At 45.0% G+C, this 18743-nt stretch overlaps 1 protein-coding gene across 1 annotated transcript; it reads left to right on the top strand.

Moving 5' to 3' along the window:
* Positions 1-665: 665 nt before the first annotated feature.
* On the top strand, positions 666-13925 carry LOC119431288 (leucine dehydrogenase). Its single transcript, XM_037698756.2, has 10 exons — positions 666-1236; positions 2849-2955; positions 4330-4451; positions 5580-5705; positions 6923-7015; positions 7933-8039; positions 9665-9760; positions 10447-10590; positions 12679-12768; positions 13631-13925. Exons 1-10 carry the CDS (start codon positions 853-855, stop codon positions 13856-13858), a joined length of 1497 nt encoding a protein of 498 aa, XP_037554684.1. The 5' UTR covers positions 666-852; the 3' UTR covers positions 13859-13925.
* Positions 13926-18743: the final 4818 nt, after the last annotated feature.

Here is an 18743-nt window from a genome sequence, read left to right as displayed (position 1 = left end):
TAAGATTCTTTGACGTTGAAGTGTGTAATACGCTCGGCGTTTATATGGGAATGACAACCCCAGTGTGGCAAGAGGAAGAAATAGAACTTGCTAGAAAAAAAAAAGGATGTAGAACTGAATAAATTACGACAGTCGGAGGCGCGCAGCATACGTACGTGCTCTGCGTATAACATGTATACTACGCACCGGCAATGAGACATGTAAGCGGAACAAGTTTCGCAAGTGCTTTAGGACGACATATAAAATGGAAAGGGCACGGGGAAATTCCCCTGCACAGCGTAGAATGGCTTATAATATCGTTTACTTTTCTCGTCGTCGGTTGGCATATATGACGCACAAAATTTAACATCTGTTTCAATGCGCGCCGGCCGGGACCGCACATTTTGCTTCAACAACAAATGAAAAAAAAAAAAAGAAGAAAAAGAAGGAACAAGTGGTGCAGTTCTGTAGTGAGCCTTGCGAGCGGACGGACAAGCTGGTTACCCCCCTTGGGCCAAATTAAGTAGGTATAAAATCTCCTCGGATCAAATATGCACCGCGTACAGCAAAGCGATCTGTAATACGTTTGCACAGCCTCCTTCTGTAAGCGAAACCGAAACTCGATTCACAGTGTGCCAACGTCAGGAAAAACACCCACTAATGCGACCAATGGTCGCGCAGCGCTACCCTCTCCGCAGCGGAGCCTCGTTAAATCGCCCCGCTAGCTGTGCGATAGATACGCAAGAAGCAGGCCACCGAGAACTGTAAACAAGTCCCGCCGAGCGAAGTTTGAGAAAGCGCGCACCGGTGGATCGGGCACCTTGAGTCGGAGTTTGCTTCGAGGCATGTGAGGCGCGCGGCCCCTACACATTCATGCTGCGAGGCCCGCAGCTGCTTCGGCGCTTGCTGCGGCCGCCGCCGCTGCTGCCACCGCGGCAACGGCGGGGGTGGTGCAGTGGTTCGACACCATCGGGAAACCCAGCGCCAGCGTCCAAGGGTCGCGGCGATCTGCTCTCTCTTCGCCCTTCGGAGCTGGTGGACTTCCTGCGTTGCCGAGGCATCCAGCGCTGCTACGCCGTGTGCGACGATGGCGGCATTGTGCGCGTGTCGCACCCCGAACTGCAGGAGCTGGCCGACTGGCTCAACTCGGGTTCCGAGCAGCAGTTCCGCTCCCACGAGGCCATACTCATGCAGCTGGGTCTACGCACGGGGTGCCTGATGACGGCCTTCCTCTGGCGCACCGACCGCGGACAGGCCGTGCGACCCAGCTTACGTTTCACCTTGATTCGGGGGCTCACATTCGCGGCTGTGCTAAAGTTCACATGGTGTAGGCCGTGCGCAGTCCGAGTTCCCTAAAGAAATCTGCTGTGTTTCTGTTTGTACTCATACGATTGCTCCCCATCCGCTCCAGAAGCATACATGTATTGGTCAGAGGCCAAGCATAGGCGTTTTCTGGAGCCTTATTGCCATTGCATTGCTATTTAATATGCCCAGTAGTTTCTCGGGCTAGCGAAGATCGAGCTGTTTAAACGTATTCTTGTAGGCCTGTACGACTAACTCGATATGGGGAGTGAAATGGGTTCACTCTGCTAGTTTACCATTACATTCTGGCTGAAGTTTGCGTGGAGCACATTAATACACACAAAAGGCCAGCCTAGCTTGCTTATGCTGTCCTATTCATCTGGATGTCTCGCTTCGTTAACTGTTGTAGCTATTGTGTACAACACCGAATCACTGCAGCCTTTGCGCAGTACAAGTACCTGGTTCACCATTTGTAGCCTTGATGTAAACATCTAAACGACCCCTAATGCTCCACACAGTGATCAGATCTAACACTGTTTATTCTGACCTTAGCCACAGATTATTATATTGCCCAAATAAAAAAAAATTATGTTTGCCATGAACACCATGTAGCTCTATAGTGCTTTTGATCAATTATCCTCGCTGTGCAATTGAATTAATCTCTTTGCCCTCTTCAAGTTTGTTTTTCTGCTTCCTCATTTAGCACTTTTGACCAACAACTTTAATTATACCAGATCACTCTTTGCATGGCCAAGTACTATGTGGGCTAGATGGCCGATCATTACTCCTTTGCAATTTGACGCTATTTATTACTCAGCCCTCGAGCCATTACCAGACCTATTTGTGAAGTTGGGCCGTCATAAAACAAGCTCCATTAGTGGATCACATTTGTCACTCAGCGGTTGTGCATTCACAAAATGGGCTGCACAAAAAACACTATTTTCCTTACTTTCATGAGCCATCTACACCATGACACAGCTAGCATTTATATTTGGATTAGTACCCTCTGCCCTCTATTGTGCATGTGTCAAGTCTCTTGCAAGCTGTTGACATCTACTGCACCTAGGAAAAAAGTGTTTACATGAACAGGGATAAAGCGCTTCAGAAAGGCTGGCCTAAATTTAGATAGGCAGTCCTGTCTTTGTCAAAGGTGGCCTTGTCATCCTCGGCAAGTTAGTTTTAATGAGCTAGTAGGGTAACGTGACATGCGGTCATTGTCGGCGGCGGCTGGCTATAAAGGAAGAGACTGAAAAGAAAATCGGCGCTGTCAGAGAACTGCACGGGATCTTTACAGCTCGCTTGTCATTGATATTACTGTGGAACAGAGATGGCACGAACGTGTTTATGAATATTTCCCATATGGAAAATAAAATTATATGCAATTCAAGCGTTGTCCACTATTGAAGTCAAAGTATTGCAATCATAAGGCTTGTCACTTATGGATTTTATGGTAGCATAATAAATCGGGATGACTTAAAGAAATGAGAGTCCCTCCCCGTGCCAATACAAATGCGGTCCCCATGAAAGGTCGAATGGTAGGTTACTATTGCATGCTTTGTGGTTTCAGTATGGAGGCATTCGGCTACAACCGTATTCTAGTGTGGAGCAGCTCTTGCGGGATGGCCTACGTCAGTCGGCACTCTTAGGCGTCAAGGCAGCCCTGGCTGGCGTCTGGTGCGTGTTTCCTTTTTTTTTTTCCCTTTTCTTTGAATGTTATTAGCATTCTTCGGAAACTTCACCCACTTTGCAGCATGTCTCTGTTTATCTGTGTCTGCGCCTAACCTTTTTCCTGCTAATTTGTGTCACTGGGTAGTTGATGGTCAAATGGGTAGAGCATCAAGCTGCTGTGCTGAGGGGACCAGGTTCGAAATCAACCGTTGAACCATCTTGGGTATGTGTCACTCTTCAATGACAGTCTTTCACGCCAACTCGGGTCACTGGGTATTTGCTGCACTTTAATGGACCTTTCTTATGCCGACTTAGGTCACTGGTTATGTGGCGCCTTTCAGAATAATCATTATATTAAATGTATCATCAACCATTACCCACAAACCATAAGATAGATTGCGAATGGTACTGAAGTCTGCAGTCATCGCTAAAGGATAAATGCGCCACCAATTTGTTTACAACCTGCCACAGTTTATTGCCTTGTATGAGTATATAAGCCAAGTAAGTTTGCCAGGGTAGACGAAAGAAAAAAAAAAATAAGGATATTGGCTGCCTAATTGGAGGAGGAATGCTTCATTAAAGCTGAGCTTTAAGTTGCATAGGGGAGAATGAAAGAATATGGTGTGAATTCACGGAAGATTTGTGTGCATGATAAATAATGTAAATGAGGTGAAATAAGCGTACATGAAATTGAGACAGGCCAAGATTTCATTTTTTTTCCTCGCCACAACAGTATTCGCTTATCGACATTCTGCATTGCAATCCGTGTTTACAACAATGCCATTGTCTTGTTGGCCTTAAGGCTAACATGCCTTGCTGCCATGGTGCTGTGTGTTCCTTGCTACGATTGCTACAGTGGCCTGTAAGCAGTTATGTAAAAACTACGACTACCTGTGATATTTAACACATCATACTTGATTTTAATGAGGTCCTTGGTCATCAGTGTGGGACATACTTCAATTTTATTAGGCAACTATTATGCATAAAGATTGTCATGTTTTCCTCATACAGTTCTTTAAAAAAAATAAAAATAAAAAAGTGGGCACTTGAAGTAGGGAAACACTTAAACTGTAAGAACTTTGGCACTTTGATGGTACATAGTGCGTATGTTGCATGCTTTCAAGAGTGCTCAGAGGGGCATAAAATTTGTGTTGCATGGCCGAGGTTAACATGTTTCAATGGTGACAATAGAAAAATGCTCATGTACTCAGATTTAATTGCATGTTGAAGCACAGAGGTAGTAAAAGTTAGAAGCAGTAGGAGCAATTAATCAAGTAGAACTGTGATTAGTTGTCATTAGCTAGCTCCTCATTGTTGTCCTGTGTGGGGGCATCGCGAGTTGCTTGTATTGCTGTATTGACTGAAGTGTATCCTGTGCAGGCTGGGTGGAGGCAAAGGCATCATTCCACAGCCGGAGAACAGGCAGCACGTGCAACCGGAGTTTCGGCAGGCACTCTTCTTCGATTATGGGGACTTCCTATCCTCTCTCAATGGCTGCTATGGTTAGCGCTTTATGCTTTGCTCTTGCATGTCGTGCATGCCGCCACTGACAAAGGCAGTACATTTACATTCAACTGTAACATGGGAAATTGCCTGACATGAAAGGGCACATGTACAAAAACAATTATAATAAAAGGTCACCAAACCAGAGCCTTGGTGGTACCTGTGCTAGAACCAGTGAAAAGATTCAACACAAGGAGTTGTGCACAAGACAGTAGTCTTCTTCTAGTGTTTCATCTTTTCGCTGGTTCCACAACAATTGTACCAATTCAACCAGCCCGTACCTCTTATTGCTTGGTGGTACTGTTAACAGTTGTGGCTGTTTACTGTTTTGCTTTTGCTACAAAGTTATTTTAATGGCTTTTTGCTGTAGCTTGTCACTGTGATTGACTGATTTACCATCTTGTTGCTATGGTGAACTTATGCTGTTTCAGAGAATAAAGCTTGAAATGTGTTTTGAGTTCCAAGCTTACTTTTACACTCTTTGGGTGTTTTTTCGCACGATCAGGCACATTGCGCTGTTCTTACTTTTCTAAAAGAATCTAACTTAGGTTCACGTTTGTAGCCTATTTGGTTTTTGCTTGACGGAACCTCAGACACTATTTCTTCTATTTTGACATTCTTTAGTGGTGTGACCTGCAATTACCGGCCCTACTGTGTGTGACCTGTACTGTGTGTGTTCTGCTTAAATCTTTGAAATTTGTCATCTTTCTCCTTGTTTCCTCTTCCCTCCCCTTCTTCCTATCTTCCATTTCTATGTTGGTGTCTCCTCCTTTCTGAAGAGTAGGCAGGCATTGTGCCCCTTCCGGTGGCGAGTTGCCAGCCTGCTCCTAGCTTTCCCTTTCCTGTCTAGTGTATATATGTTTTTCAAAGCAAGTAATAATAATAATAATAATAATAAAATATATATAATAATATAATATAATAATAATAATAATAATAGTCCTATATACTGGTCTATGTTAGAAGCCAGGGCACAGGTGTCCATGTTGATTGTGCCGCCTCTGCAAATGCCTTTTGAGCACTTTTCTACCAACTGCAGTAATAGAGCAGACTTTCCTTTGCGGCTTGAATGAGATGGGTATCGCCTGACTGGGAATGTTTCCCTTTGTTGATGTTGAAATGTGCAGTGGCAGGCTTGGACGTCGGTGTGAATAGCCAAGACATGGCCAACGTTCATGTGCGTACGCACTGGGCTGTCAACGTGCCAGGAGACATGGGTGGATCTGCTAACGCAGCCCCGCTGCTTGCTCGAGGTGGGAACTAGTTAATTTTGAGTTACGTAGGAGTAGCTAGAAGACTTGTGTACATTATAAAATGAAAAATGTATCGTTATTGAATACACAATAAATTATTATTTAGTAATGTGTGTGTGCATGTACATGTAGAAGATGTACATGTACAAAACTACATGTAGATGTCGCCCATACAGGCATTACCAAAACTATAAACAGTAATGACTAAAATGTTAGTTGCATCGAACAGAGAAATACTAGTCATTTTACTGCGTGTCTGCGTATGGCATGTTTATTTTATTTATTATTTCAAAATATATTTATTTATGCATACCTTACATGCATTCAGGAACGCATTGGCCAATGGGAAAACTTAAGTTGCATCAACGTAAAACAAGCATTATTCAACAAGGCAGAAAAATAAAAGTGTCAACATAACAAGAGCATTATTCACACAATGCAATAGCACGCAGCATCACCACAGTCAATGCAAAAAAAGTACAATTGAAATGATAACTACAAACAGAAATAAGTATGCTCAGTAAGGATAATAGTAATTAGTGCATGAAGATCATTGCACTAGAGTTGGCGTACAAACATGAAAATAGCCATATCAGTTGCTGAACCCCCGCAACACGAAATACAAAAAAATAAATAAACTCTGCCATCTACGATAAGCTACAAGCTCACAGACAATGAATGGCTTGAGCCCACACAATTTGTTTAGAAGAATAGAATAATAAACATGCCTTAAGTACCGACTACTATAGATACTACAATATCACTGGATAAGGATATAGAAAGGTACATGATAAAGGCACAAAAGGAGTAGACGGTTGAGATGGCAAAATGTTCAGGGCAGAGCTGAAAAACTGCCTGGGTTAGTGAAATTCATCCGTGAAACGTGAAAAGAGATGCAATGTGCACGTTGGAGATCACGCACGGTCTGCCATCTACGGCCGCCAGAGCCCTCGGTTAACAGCGCCCTCTCGTGGAAGTCGGGCGTGCGCACCAGTTTACACTTTTTTGCTGGGGAACATGCCAAATGGGATGGCCAGAGCCAAACCTGCCAACGCACGCAATCTTGGAGGCCGTAGTTGGAAAAAAATATAGCTAACAAAAAGCAGTGAAGGAAAATAGTGAAGGACTGAAACACAAGGTGCAGAGGAATAAGAGTGCTTTTGTACTCCTTTTGCGACATTCAGGAGGCTGCTGTAATTTCTTTTGTTTGTTTGCAGGTGTGGTGTGTGCGCTGGAGGCCATGTTGGACCACAGCCAGTTGGGCAGCCTGCGAGGCAAGAGAGTCTGCGTCCAGGGCGCTGGAAGCATCGGCAAGTTCTTGTCTTTGGACAGTGTGCCATTTCCGTTTGATCAGTTTCTCATGTCTTGTGCATGTGCAGTTGGCTGCAGTGACACCTGATCGGTGCTGCTTGTAGTAATTTTTATGTAATGCATCACCGCATAACTCTGATGTCTGTTGCCATGCTGAGGATGTAGCAACTTCTAACACAAGTGTGCTAATCATGGCGTGAATGACCTGAAGATCACATTGACAGTATCGCCAATCACTTGCTCCATTTAAGAGAAAATTGTCACCCACCTGAACGTAGCACGAAGCTACAAAGGAAACCCATATGGGTTTCTCAGAAAAAAAGCTTTGCAGTGACACCCATACGGGTTTCTTTTATAACTTCGTGCTACATTTGGGTGGGTGACAATTTGCCCTTTCTTGAACCTTTCTCCAGCTTGTGGAATTCCACAGGACTGATTTGAGGCTTGCACCATTGATTAAGCTTAATTTTTGGAGGTATCATCTTGCTCGGATTTTAGCATAGCGTGCATTTCTGAGCAGGTCTACGCAAGACAGTCAAAACATAGGGGGTGAAGGTTGTGATATTTACAGCCTGACTGTTCTGCAATCTAAATTTACATATCTGTGAATGGTCTGGCCTTTGTATTGGAATCTGTGACTGTGAGGGCTTGAGTTGCATCGGCCTACAGGCCTTCCAATCATGATTTGTGTGTATAATACTTATGCTCTACTTGCCTGTCCTCATCGTCCCCCCTCATGCTCCTTTTTCTCCCATCCTTTTCCTTAGACAAGAAGAGTAGGCTCTTGACCTCTCTGCTTTTCCTCAAATAAATTTCATGTTCGTCGGCTATTAAGCGTAATGATTCTTGTTTTGTTGACCTGGGGCTTTGACCTGCATTCAAGGCCTGACAGTTTCTTGTGGCCTCTGTGACACAGGACGGGAGGTGGCACTCAGCTTGACTGACCACGGTCTAGCACAGCTCCACATCACAGATGTCAACCAGAAGCGCTGCGATGACATTGCCGACCTGCTTGCCCCGCGGGTAAGTCCAGTCAAGTGCGGTGTCTAACTTATTTCAAGGATATCACCGTGTCCTTTTCTTGCAATGCAGATTTATTGGTGAGAAAATGAGAAAACTCTAATGGCCCCCACTACGTGACCAGCTTCAGTTAGGTGCAGTACGTGAATGGGAGTCTCTCACACCTTTCTCCCTCCTATACGCCATTTCATACATATCAGGCAATGCTACGAAGCTAGAGACTTGTCTCACTGCTCGCATTTGCTTCCAAGAACTAGTGCATCATATATGCAACATATAGGTGTGCGTCATGTAATTCTATATAAAATTTTCATGCTCTTGTGTCGCATAATATGGCATAGTTATTATATAGAAGGTATGACAAAAAAATTAAGCAGGACCTGCCTAAACAGGAACTGTCCAAAATATACGTAGCCTTATATGGCGGTCAGTGTGGTGTGGAATGTGTTGTGCATGATAATGATGTGTGTGGGGGCAGCGCCACCTCTATTTTTTCAATGCCAGTGCAATCGCTCGCTCCGCAATGGGAACCATTGATCCACCTTAGTTCAGTGAGTTGCCGTGATGTGACGCTACCTAGAGGGTACGACTGCTTGCGCCACGTGTGCCACTGAGTGTGTGCCGCTGCCGTTCCGGAGGAGATGTGGTAGACACTTTACGCGTCTGTCAGGAGTACTTCCTTCGACTTTCGTCGTGAGGCGCCACCCAGTGGGTACTCTCCCCCACGACCGTAAAGCAGGTGCGAGCGCTAGCCGACGGGGGAGAGTAGGAAAGGGTGATCGGAGAGGGTGGTGAACCGATGGATCGGCCGCATCTGGCTGGCATTGAAAAAATAGAGGAGGCGCTGGTGGTGGTTATGCTGATGTAGTATGCCTTACTTATTTATATGTGCATGAGGGATATGAGCAGAATGATGCACGTAATATTTACATTGCCAAACATATACATTCAGCACCGCACCAACCACCATATAATGCTATGCATATCTGCGACAGTTCCTGTTCAGGGAGGTTTTGCTTAATTTGTCTGCACGATGCCCGTTGCAGCGTAACCAACGCATTAACTGCTTTCATAGGCAGTGAACGGGGGATGGCTGCGTGTGCATGCATAATTAATGCATGAATGGCACATCCTCTCGTTTTAGGTCCCCAGTCACCTTCCATCCTCACTAGGTTTAACACCTTTCTATGTATGGGGAACGGCGAAAGGGGATAGGCTCGTAAAATGTTTTGCTACCAGCGTGTCAATTGTTATTGCGGCAGTGGGTCGTTTGTCACTATATTACGGATGGCATCTATCAACTATGCACACAATGGGCTTAAGCTGTGCATTCTTGCACTGTATTGAGAAAGGGGTTTTCTGGCTTCACACAGAATTTGTCGACTGCCTTGCCATATAATGTTATGCATTAAAATATATTCCGTCGAAGGCTTTCCAGATCAATGGCCAGTTCACTAGGAAGTGCGCAGAGTGATACATTCCTGTGACCATGCCACTTGCTTAGCTTCCGCAGCATTGCCTGCCAAGTATGAAACTGAGTGTAGCTGTTCTCAGCTTGTTTTATTCTTGCTTCATTTTCCTTGTCCTGTATGTCAGATTCACATGTCCTACCTTCTCTCTGTGCGCAGCTGGGCAGCCGGCTGCGGGTGTCACGTGTTCCCCATGGTGATATGAGCCTGCTGGCTGAGCCGTGTGACATCTTTGTGCCCTGTGCCACATCCCATGTATGTAAACCATGTCTTCATTTCAACACATTTTTGAAGTGGCAATATGTACCGTAGTCTGTGCTGTGAAGCAATATTGGAGAGTTTTAACTTGTCTGTAACGTTTACGGAATACAGGGCTGTCAGAGAGGTGTACAACAGCAACTATGCTCGTAGCAACATCTTGTGACGCAGAATTTAACCAAAGAGCACACAAAGTTAATACAGCAGCAACTTTCCATATTCTACTGAACTCCGGGTGCAATGCATTGGTGATGAAGTAATCATTGAAGTGCAGTCCTCTTATAAAAGAATTTACCATAATCTGCTTAACTGTTAGTGTAAAGCATGGGTAACGATGTAATCATTAACGTGCCATCCTTTTAAAAAGAACACTCCTGCAAGGAAAACATTTTTTATATGCATTGTAGTTGAGCAAAGTGTTGCCAAGTGTCGCTACCAGCTCTGCTACTGGCATTCACGGAACTGGTTATCCGGTAATCTGTAAACTGTAAGAAGTTTACGGACAAGCTAAAACTCCATATTGTCAAGATTATGTATGTCATCTTATTGTTAGCTTGTTAGCAAGTTCAGTAGCTTTGTGGCTAAATCATTTTGCTTCTGAACATCAAATCAGAGTAAATTTTCTTTCAATAGTGCCTAGTACTGGGAGGTACTGGAAGCAGTACAGCAAAGTCATGTTTCAGGTCCTGACTCCGGACACCATCCCAAGCATGGAGGCCAAGATTGTGTGTGGTCCAGTCAATGAGCAACGACTCTCAGACTCAGACTGTGACCTCTTGGATGAGCATGGCGTCCTGTATGTGCCGGAGTACATCTTCAACCGCATGGTGCGCAGCCTGGGCTTGCTCACACTCTCTTTTGTGAAATCCTCCACTGACAGCATAACTTGTGCTTGATTTCTTGTGACTTCTCACAATACCGCATCAAGCCTTTTAAGGCTTGATCCATTACTACTTTAAGTAATGCTTTAAGTACTGCTTTTTAAGAGAATGTGCCCAAAATTCAGCAAGCCAGCTTTATAGCAGAGCATAATAATCCAACTGTAGCAACAGTGTGACTTGTGAAAAAGCCCTCACAAAATTTTGTTGGTGGACTTGTTAATGGCAGGATATCTCCGAGTTGCAAATGCTAATCGTGTTACTTGATTCATAAATGGTACCATTGTGCTACATAATAACTGCACTATATCTTCCCCATGAGGCAACATGCTGTCATGCTTACTGCAGAATATTTGTATGCTTGGAGGGCTCTTTTATAGACATGGTGTGATCGATCTGTTGGACAAGTTAACCATGAAACAGTTAATTTTACTCAATTACCTTCTAGATTCAGGCATCATTCCTTTGTATGTTTAAGTAGCAATTGAATTTTGCTCAAACCAATGTGTTGCATGATTTGACAACCTCACTGCCACATCAGTAGAATCCTTTTATTTAGAGCGATAGCTCTACTACTCCAGGTTAACTGCGTTCAACCACTGGCAAATTTTTTTATCACTGGTGAGCTGCCAATTCTTTTCATATGATTTACAAATAGTGAAATCATTCACTGCAAATTCATTGACAAGAGTTGCTCAGCGAAGGCCTAATTGGTGAGGCTAGTCCTATGTCCAGGTGTACTGATCCATCATGCAGAAATAGGAGCTTATTTTAATGGTTAGAGGTCCGTTGTGAACCTCCATGCTGTTGTTGGAATTAAGACTGTCTTGTCAACATGAAGCTGACAGTGTCCTGGTGCGCAGCTTTCCAAAGAGGGCAGTCACATGGCTTCTTTTCACACACCCATTGGCTGTTATCATGTAAACATCTGAAGCTGCATGAAGGCGCATGCAATTCAATTAAAAAAAAAAAAAATTGCATGCCATAGTTTCATACAAATACCACCAGAGGGCAGCTTTCCTTAGAATAGTTTGAAGAAAGTGGATGTTGAAATCAAAATGAACAAGAATTTATCTAGTACTTTGCCACTGAATCGTACTTATCTGTAAATATGGGACAATATTCAACAGTAAGCAGAAAGAACTTGATAGCATATATCGCTGTCCCATTTCAAAGGGAACACTTACATTGTCCACCTATCTGTGTGTAGCCATCATAAAAATGCTAGGGAATGCATGCAAGTTAATTGGCTTGGCTTGCAACACATTTGTGGCTTCTTATCTGCCCTCACATTTTGATTAATCCTTCCATTCACTTCAGTTTTGTTCTGTCTTCAAAATATGCTTTTCTGCTGCTACTGTTTCTGAAAAACTGAAAACAGTTCAAAGGCATTAGACATTGTTGGACTACTGTCTTGCAACACAGAAATGGGATTCTTGAAGCCAAACTTCATTTTCCTTTTTTTTTTTACTGTGTGGTGCACATGTATTAACTGTGTAAAAGAGAAGAGCTTAGTACTATTTACCTTTCTAAGAAATTGGCTGCAAGACTAATGCAAAACACACATTCTGTAAAATAGGGGACCTCTTGATGATCATTGACACACTGTATACAAATGTGGCATTTTTTTCATTCCTGTGCATAAATTTTCAGTGATACTTGCATAAAGTGACAACTTGGGATGTATTCTTAGACGATCACTTTCGGTGATACTATTGCCTTCGCCTGACGTAGTGTTCAGCCAACCAATCAGCGTGCGCCTGATGGCCAAGGCGATAGTATCGCCGAAAGTGATCAGCATGGAGTGCATTCCTGTGAAGCTGCACTGCATTTGAACAGAGCAACAGTGAAACCTTGGTTCTATTCATTGTGCAAATTATTCCGCAAGGTTACCTTTCTAGAGGTTTTCGCTGTAATATTCTTTTTCCAGAGGTTGTAATTAGGGTTTCTAGGCTATACATGGGAAAATATAGTACTTGCGGGAAAGAGTTCTCCTGGCAAGTACTTATTGCACCATTTTTTTATTTTTTTTTGCAGGCAGTGGTGAGCTCTGCGTACGAGATGTATGGACGCATGCAGAATGACCCCGAGATGGAGAAACACTTTGGTTGCGAGTGGGAACACTCGGTGAGGCTGTGGAACGATACTTGTTTGTCGGTATAGAGTGTAGAACCAGCCCAATACGCAAATTACAACACTTTCTTGCCAACTTCTTGAAATGCTCAGACTCAACTTCTTGCTTGCCACAGAAAAAAAAGTACTTTGTGGCTTCGTTTATTTTAACAAATTCTCTATTCAACATACAAAATTGCTGTGAAATTGTAGCTCTTCGGCTGACCTTTTGAATGAACGCATCGTTGAAACATTTTACCCTTAATCTCATTTTATTGTTCACTGTCCGTGTGCCAATTATGCTTTTAGGTTGCTGGACTGGGAAGTTGGCACTCAAAAAAGTGTTTTCTGGAAGTCTTGCAGCTCTTGTTCTAGGGTAGACAGAGCAGTAAAGTTGGTATTAGTGGATTTCTTGAATCGTGCAGAAGTTACCCTGTTTAGCAAAATACAAGGATCGAATTTTCCCTAATTTTCCCATTCTTGCAGCTCTTGATTTAGGGTAGACAGAGCAGTAAGGTTGGTATTAGTGGATTTCTTGAATCGCGCAGAAGCTACCCTGTTTAGCAAAATACAAGGATCGAATTTTCCCTAATTTTCCCATTCTTGCAGCTCTTGTTCTAGGGTAGACAGAGCAGTAAGGTTGGTATTAGTGGATTTCTTGAATCGCACAGAAGCTACCCTGTTTAGCAAAATACAAGGATCGAATTTTCCCATAGAAGAAAGTAAAAGAAATGTGCATAACATTAGAACCAAATGTGATCGAACAAAAATAGACCTCACGTTCGAAATAAGCACATAACATTTCACACACATTCCAGACAACTACCTCTGTTTTGCATTGAGTGGCCCTCTTTTTTTTTTTTCTTTTGGTGTGCAGATTGGATCCCTGGTGCGCCACGTCCTGAGTGAATCTGCAGACCGTGGATGCAGCACCGTAGCAGTGGCCGACGAACTGGCCGAGCGCTGGTCGCGTGAGCCACACCCGCTGTGGCCTGGACGAGCGAGGGCACTGCTCGCTGCCTTGTTGGCACACGGGTGGCATCGGGGTCGAGACTTTTGGCGGCAGAGGCATAACTTTCCTAACACACACGGCTATGCGGGATGAAGATGATCAAGCATCACTTAACAGAGGAAATAGTATACAATAAAGGCACTCGTTTTGTGCATATTAAGTCTGGTTTATGCTGTACCATGTATTGATGCAACATACTGTGTTTACTTACAGTACCTCAAGAACCCTACAGACAGGGTTTTACATAAGGGGTGGGTGAGACAACCAATAATGTCAACAAAAAGTGACTGTGACAGCTCCGAAGCGAGCAGGCTTGACATGAATGATGGCACTTGTGGGCAGACTGTTTCAGTTGATAGCTGTCTTGATAAATAATTATGCAGAAACCATCGAAGACGATTTGTCAAGCAAGCGACTAGTTTTCTGAATTTGCAGAATCATCTGTAAGTGTCGTCAGCACGATGTTTCTTCCTGTTCCTCTACAGTCATGGCGTGCACATGTTGCAGTCTTGTATCAATACTGCAGTGTTTCATCTCGATCCCCGAAAGCCACATGGCTCTACTATTGCATCACTTTTTTTCTAACTTGTGTTCCTTTACTGCGACAGTCATCACGAAGGGGAGGGGGCGAAGGCGGGATAGCACACATTTATTTTAAAAGCTTGTGGAGATGGTTTTGCACTAGGCTTGCCCTACGAGCGATGGTCAGGAAAGGACACGGCGCTCCTCCACTCCGCAATGCACAAAGACGCTACGGCAGGGTTCCTCGAACCTCCGACACGGCGCAGAGAAGGCTCCGGAGTCAGTTCACCAGCAGACTCAGACTTATTCACCCAAGATACAGCACAGTGCGACAGTCATGGCACTTATGGGCAAAGGCTCACCACAAGACCGATCGAGTACGCGCATCCGCTGCGCTAGGGCTAACCAGGTAGCGGTCAACCAAGTGCGAGAACGAGGAGTCGCGAGAGCAAAGGTCTCAGGTAACCAACTCGTTGCAGGCCTGTGAGCATCTGCTGCTGCGAGGAAGTGCTCAGCGGAAGAGAGCTCGTGCGGAGAGGGCGCCCGGGGGCCGCCACTCGGAAGGCCAATCAGGGCGCGTCCCGGTGACTGTGTTCTTGTGCGGCAACTCAATCCTGGGGGGGGGGGGCAAGAAGACTGTTTGCGCGGGAAATTAGCTCCAGTGCGCTAGCCATGTCCGCCATGTCGCCGTTACGGCAGCGGTTCAGCAGTGAACTTTGAACAGCAGAGATTGACAAGCAATACAATCTTTTTAGATTACAGCGACTTCTCCAGTGGCTTTGCTGTTGCCGATTTTGCCTGCTTCAGGAGCTTGTCCGTACAAACTTGAAGCAAGTACACCTACTGCATCTGTCGGAAGACTTCCAACAGGTTTGGAGACTAACGAGTGAAACCTTTTTGCGAGCAATAAAACTTGATGTAACATTAGTAAAATCTTAAAACTGTCACAAATTCGCAAGTATGAAAATTCTGAAAACTTGGCAGGCACACACTGGTGACCTAGCTGCGTTCTGTTCGCTGGCTCCGCCTCCATGGCAGCCCTTTCTCCTCTTCCCAACTACCATTTCCTCATTCAATCGGCAATGAAACACTGGCCGCTGACCATGAAAATGGGGGAAAGAGTAAAAGAAAAATATTTGTTTTAAAAAGGATAGCAGGCACATGTACGGTCAGAATCACGGAAAGCTAAACTAGTTGGTATGGTTTTATGTGTAATTGTGCCACAGAAGAAGACGCAAGACGGGAAGGTAGACAGCGCTTGTGTTCTCTAATGTGGTACCATAAAAAATTTTTCCTCCATTCCACCCTGTGAAAGCGAATGTACATCGAAGCTCTTGCTGACGTTGCACAAGCGCCACCGCCACAAGGCGTTGCACCGTCAAGATCAATGTAACGTCCATGACCTCATTCGTGCCCTTTCCGTTGGTGCTTGCTTCGACGCCGTGATGCATGTTCGTGGCGTCCATACGCTTGTGCGTAACCCGCATTTACGAAGTGAACGTCACTGTAATTAAGTCTTGCCCTGATGTCGATTATGGACGCAGCACACACTGCACGACCGATGCAACGGATGCTCTAGAGCGCCCACTCATGAAGGACAGACACATTGTGTGCATATGTTTGTCACGCGTGCAAGTAGGTGTGCCGGAGTGCAGCATATATCCTCATTCTAGTAGACCCTCTGCCTGGCACAAGTGCTTTATTGAAACTAATTCTTCCCAAAGTAAAGTGCGTCACAAAATTTGTCAAGTACGACTTACACACAACCTGCAGACATGATAGCATCAGATTGCAATTTGAACATACGAGAAAACGTAATTCTGCTACGCGGAAACTCAAAATTACACTAGCTCTGGAGAAAAAAAATTTTATTTGTCGATGTGACGGTGTACACGCACGGACGCAGAAAATTTGCCAGGGTAGCCATAAACAGCTTCGCTGCAAGAACGATACTTATAACTTCGGTGATGTGTTCTCAGCTCATGCAACTTTCTCAGGCCCAGTTTGTGGAATGCATTCACACCAGTTTTAATTGGGGAAGAGAAGCCAACAGTAGCAACAAGTTGTCTGTCCCTAGGCACCTATCGACAGCACCAGGCATGTTGCTTGGTGCCTAGCTCATGCTATCCTATGCTGCTCTGCGCAACTGCAGTTGAACCCACTTATAGCATTACCTAGTTTTAACAATATGTACTAATAAAACCACTCATTACAATGGTCCCATTCCGTATTATTGATTTTCACAATCTGTCTACTTGCTGTATGCGCCGAAGAAGAAGAAGAAAAAAAGAAAGAAAGGCGAGCCACCGTTGGAGAGGTACAAGCGAGACTGGAGAGAGGTGCAGGAAGCTGGCGCTGCGTACGGCGATGCGACAAAGATGTGCAGCACGCAGGCAAATGCGGCTGGTCACAGTATTTTCAAGCGAAGCTTGTATTGCTCTCACAAGTGTCGGTGCCATCAGCCGTTGTAGGTGTTACTGCAAAAAACCTGTCTCGCGCAAGTGAAGGCAAACGACGAGAAAGGCCTAGAATTGACCGCTGGTGAAAAACGCGAGGCATGTGCCCGTAACACATGACGGGAGCACCAAATCGGGAGCGGGCGCGTGCCGGGGGAAGGGCAAGGGAAGGAAAGGGCCTTGCACGCGTTGGGTCTCTTTTTCAGTGCACGCTTGGCAAACGGATGGGAAGGCTTGCGTTGCTCGGTCGGCGGCGGAACAGGCCGCTTTTGACGAGAAACGCCGTCAACATTGCTGGGAGCAGACTTGAGCTTGTCGTGCGGATCCTGCGGAGCCCAAGCCCAGGCTTGGTTACAGCGGTAGGTAGCGGATCCCACGTTAAAAGCTCGTCTTACCAAAGCCCAGCGTCAACGAAGGGCAGCGAACCCCCGAGGCCAGGAATGCGACACCTAATGTTGCAGGTGCGACAAGCTTCGCGTGCCCCCCTGTTCCCCGGTAGGGGAAGGGTCAACAAATAAAAAAAAAAAGAATGTTTTTCGAGGATTTTTTTTTCGTCGCCAGATTTAACTGTTACAACTGATAATGCGGCATGGCAGCCAATTTGTAGTAACCGGTTTATTTCACCATAGGACACAAACAAAAGTTGACCGTGCATCGGCTGCTCATGGTTATATTCTATATGTTGAGAGACAACGGTTAGGCCGCAGGTCTCGCTTTTATTTTAGCGAGTGAGCCACCCACTCTTACGGCCTGAGTGGTGATGATGAGTATGTACAGATGAGGAAGATGAAATACACACACAGCGCTCACACTAATTAAACCAGTGTCATTAAAAGCAGGTTCAACTGTATTCGCCAGGATGTCTACCTTGCTACAAACAATGTGTCTGACACGGTTGGTTTTGCTTGAAACAGAAGCATCGCTGCAGTGTGCATATTTTTTTATCCCTGACTGCACAAACTCGCTTGGGAGTTTTGATGGCAAGCAACTGTGCACCTATATGGCATTTCAGGTACGAGGACATCACTTTCTAAATTGCATAAGGTGTAGCTCACTAGTTAGTTCGTGTAGCTAATACATTCCAGTTCAGATTGAGAGGAATTGCGGCAGGTGCAGCTTGGTGGGTCATGTAATGCACAAAGCGCATATAACCAGTGGTCTATTCGAGCAACAAAATCGTTTCCAAGTGAAGGGGAACATAGTCGAGAAAAAGAGGGGATTAAGTGGTGTGACGAGATTAGGCAATTTGCATGCAGAAATGCAGTTTGCCCACGCAAGATGGCTAATGGGAGATTCCTGAGGGGGGTCTTCGTCTTTCAGTGGAGTGATGATGATAAAAGAAGCAACATTAAAGGGGTACTGAAGATAACTTGTAAATTACCTTTCCATAATACCAGTAAAGTCACTCGTACTGCAAGAAAAAGTTTGGTAACCAGGAAAAGTGGAAAAACGGATGGCAATGCCACCTTGCCGTGTCGTCACGGATTTTGACACCTGCTTGGGCCTAGTTAATTTTTTATCGGTGAAGACCACGGAAAAAAGAAAGCTTAGGAGAGGCCTTGGTGAGCTTCAATGCATTCCAGAAAGGTGTCGCGAAGGTCGTGCGTTTGATATGAAAGTGTCAAATGGCCCATTGAGCGAAAAAGCCGGTGTATGTCGTCTGTAGCAGCGAAATGGCAAGTAAATTCCCAATGGCTGCGATGCCATATCACGAGCACGCCTCGACGGAGAAGAGCGGGCGAAAGGGAACACCTGCAGTTGCGATAGCGTGCCAAGTGTTGCGTGAGGAGAGAGGGCATCGCTGCAACACCACTTCACCCTCGCAAGCCTGTGTTACCCACGTGTTCCTTGTCCATGCAAGCTCTCGCCTGCGTTCCAACTGTGCCTCGGTAAGGCCAAATCAAAACGTGCCAAGCGTCTCAACGCACTCACTTGCCCGCGAGGAGTTCATGACTTGAAGGGCTGCTCAGCCACGTTCAATTGGACATTAATGCTTTCAC

The sequence above is a fragment of the Dermacentor silvarum genome, chromosome 10 (assembly GCF_013339745.2).
Source record: "Dermacentor silvarum isolate Dsil-2018 chromosome 10, BIME_Dsil_1.4, whole genome shotgun sequence".
Taxonomy (NCBI): domain Eukaryota; kingdom Metazoa; phylum Arthropoda; class Arachnida; order Ixodida; family Ixodidae; genus Dermacentor; species Dermacentor silvarum.
Note: the sequence above shows the minus strand (reverse complement) of the source record. Positions and strands in the feature narration are given on the sequence as shown.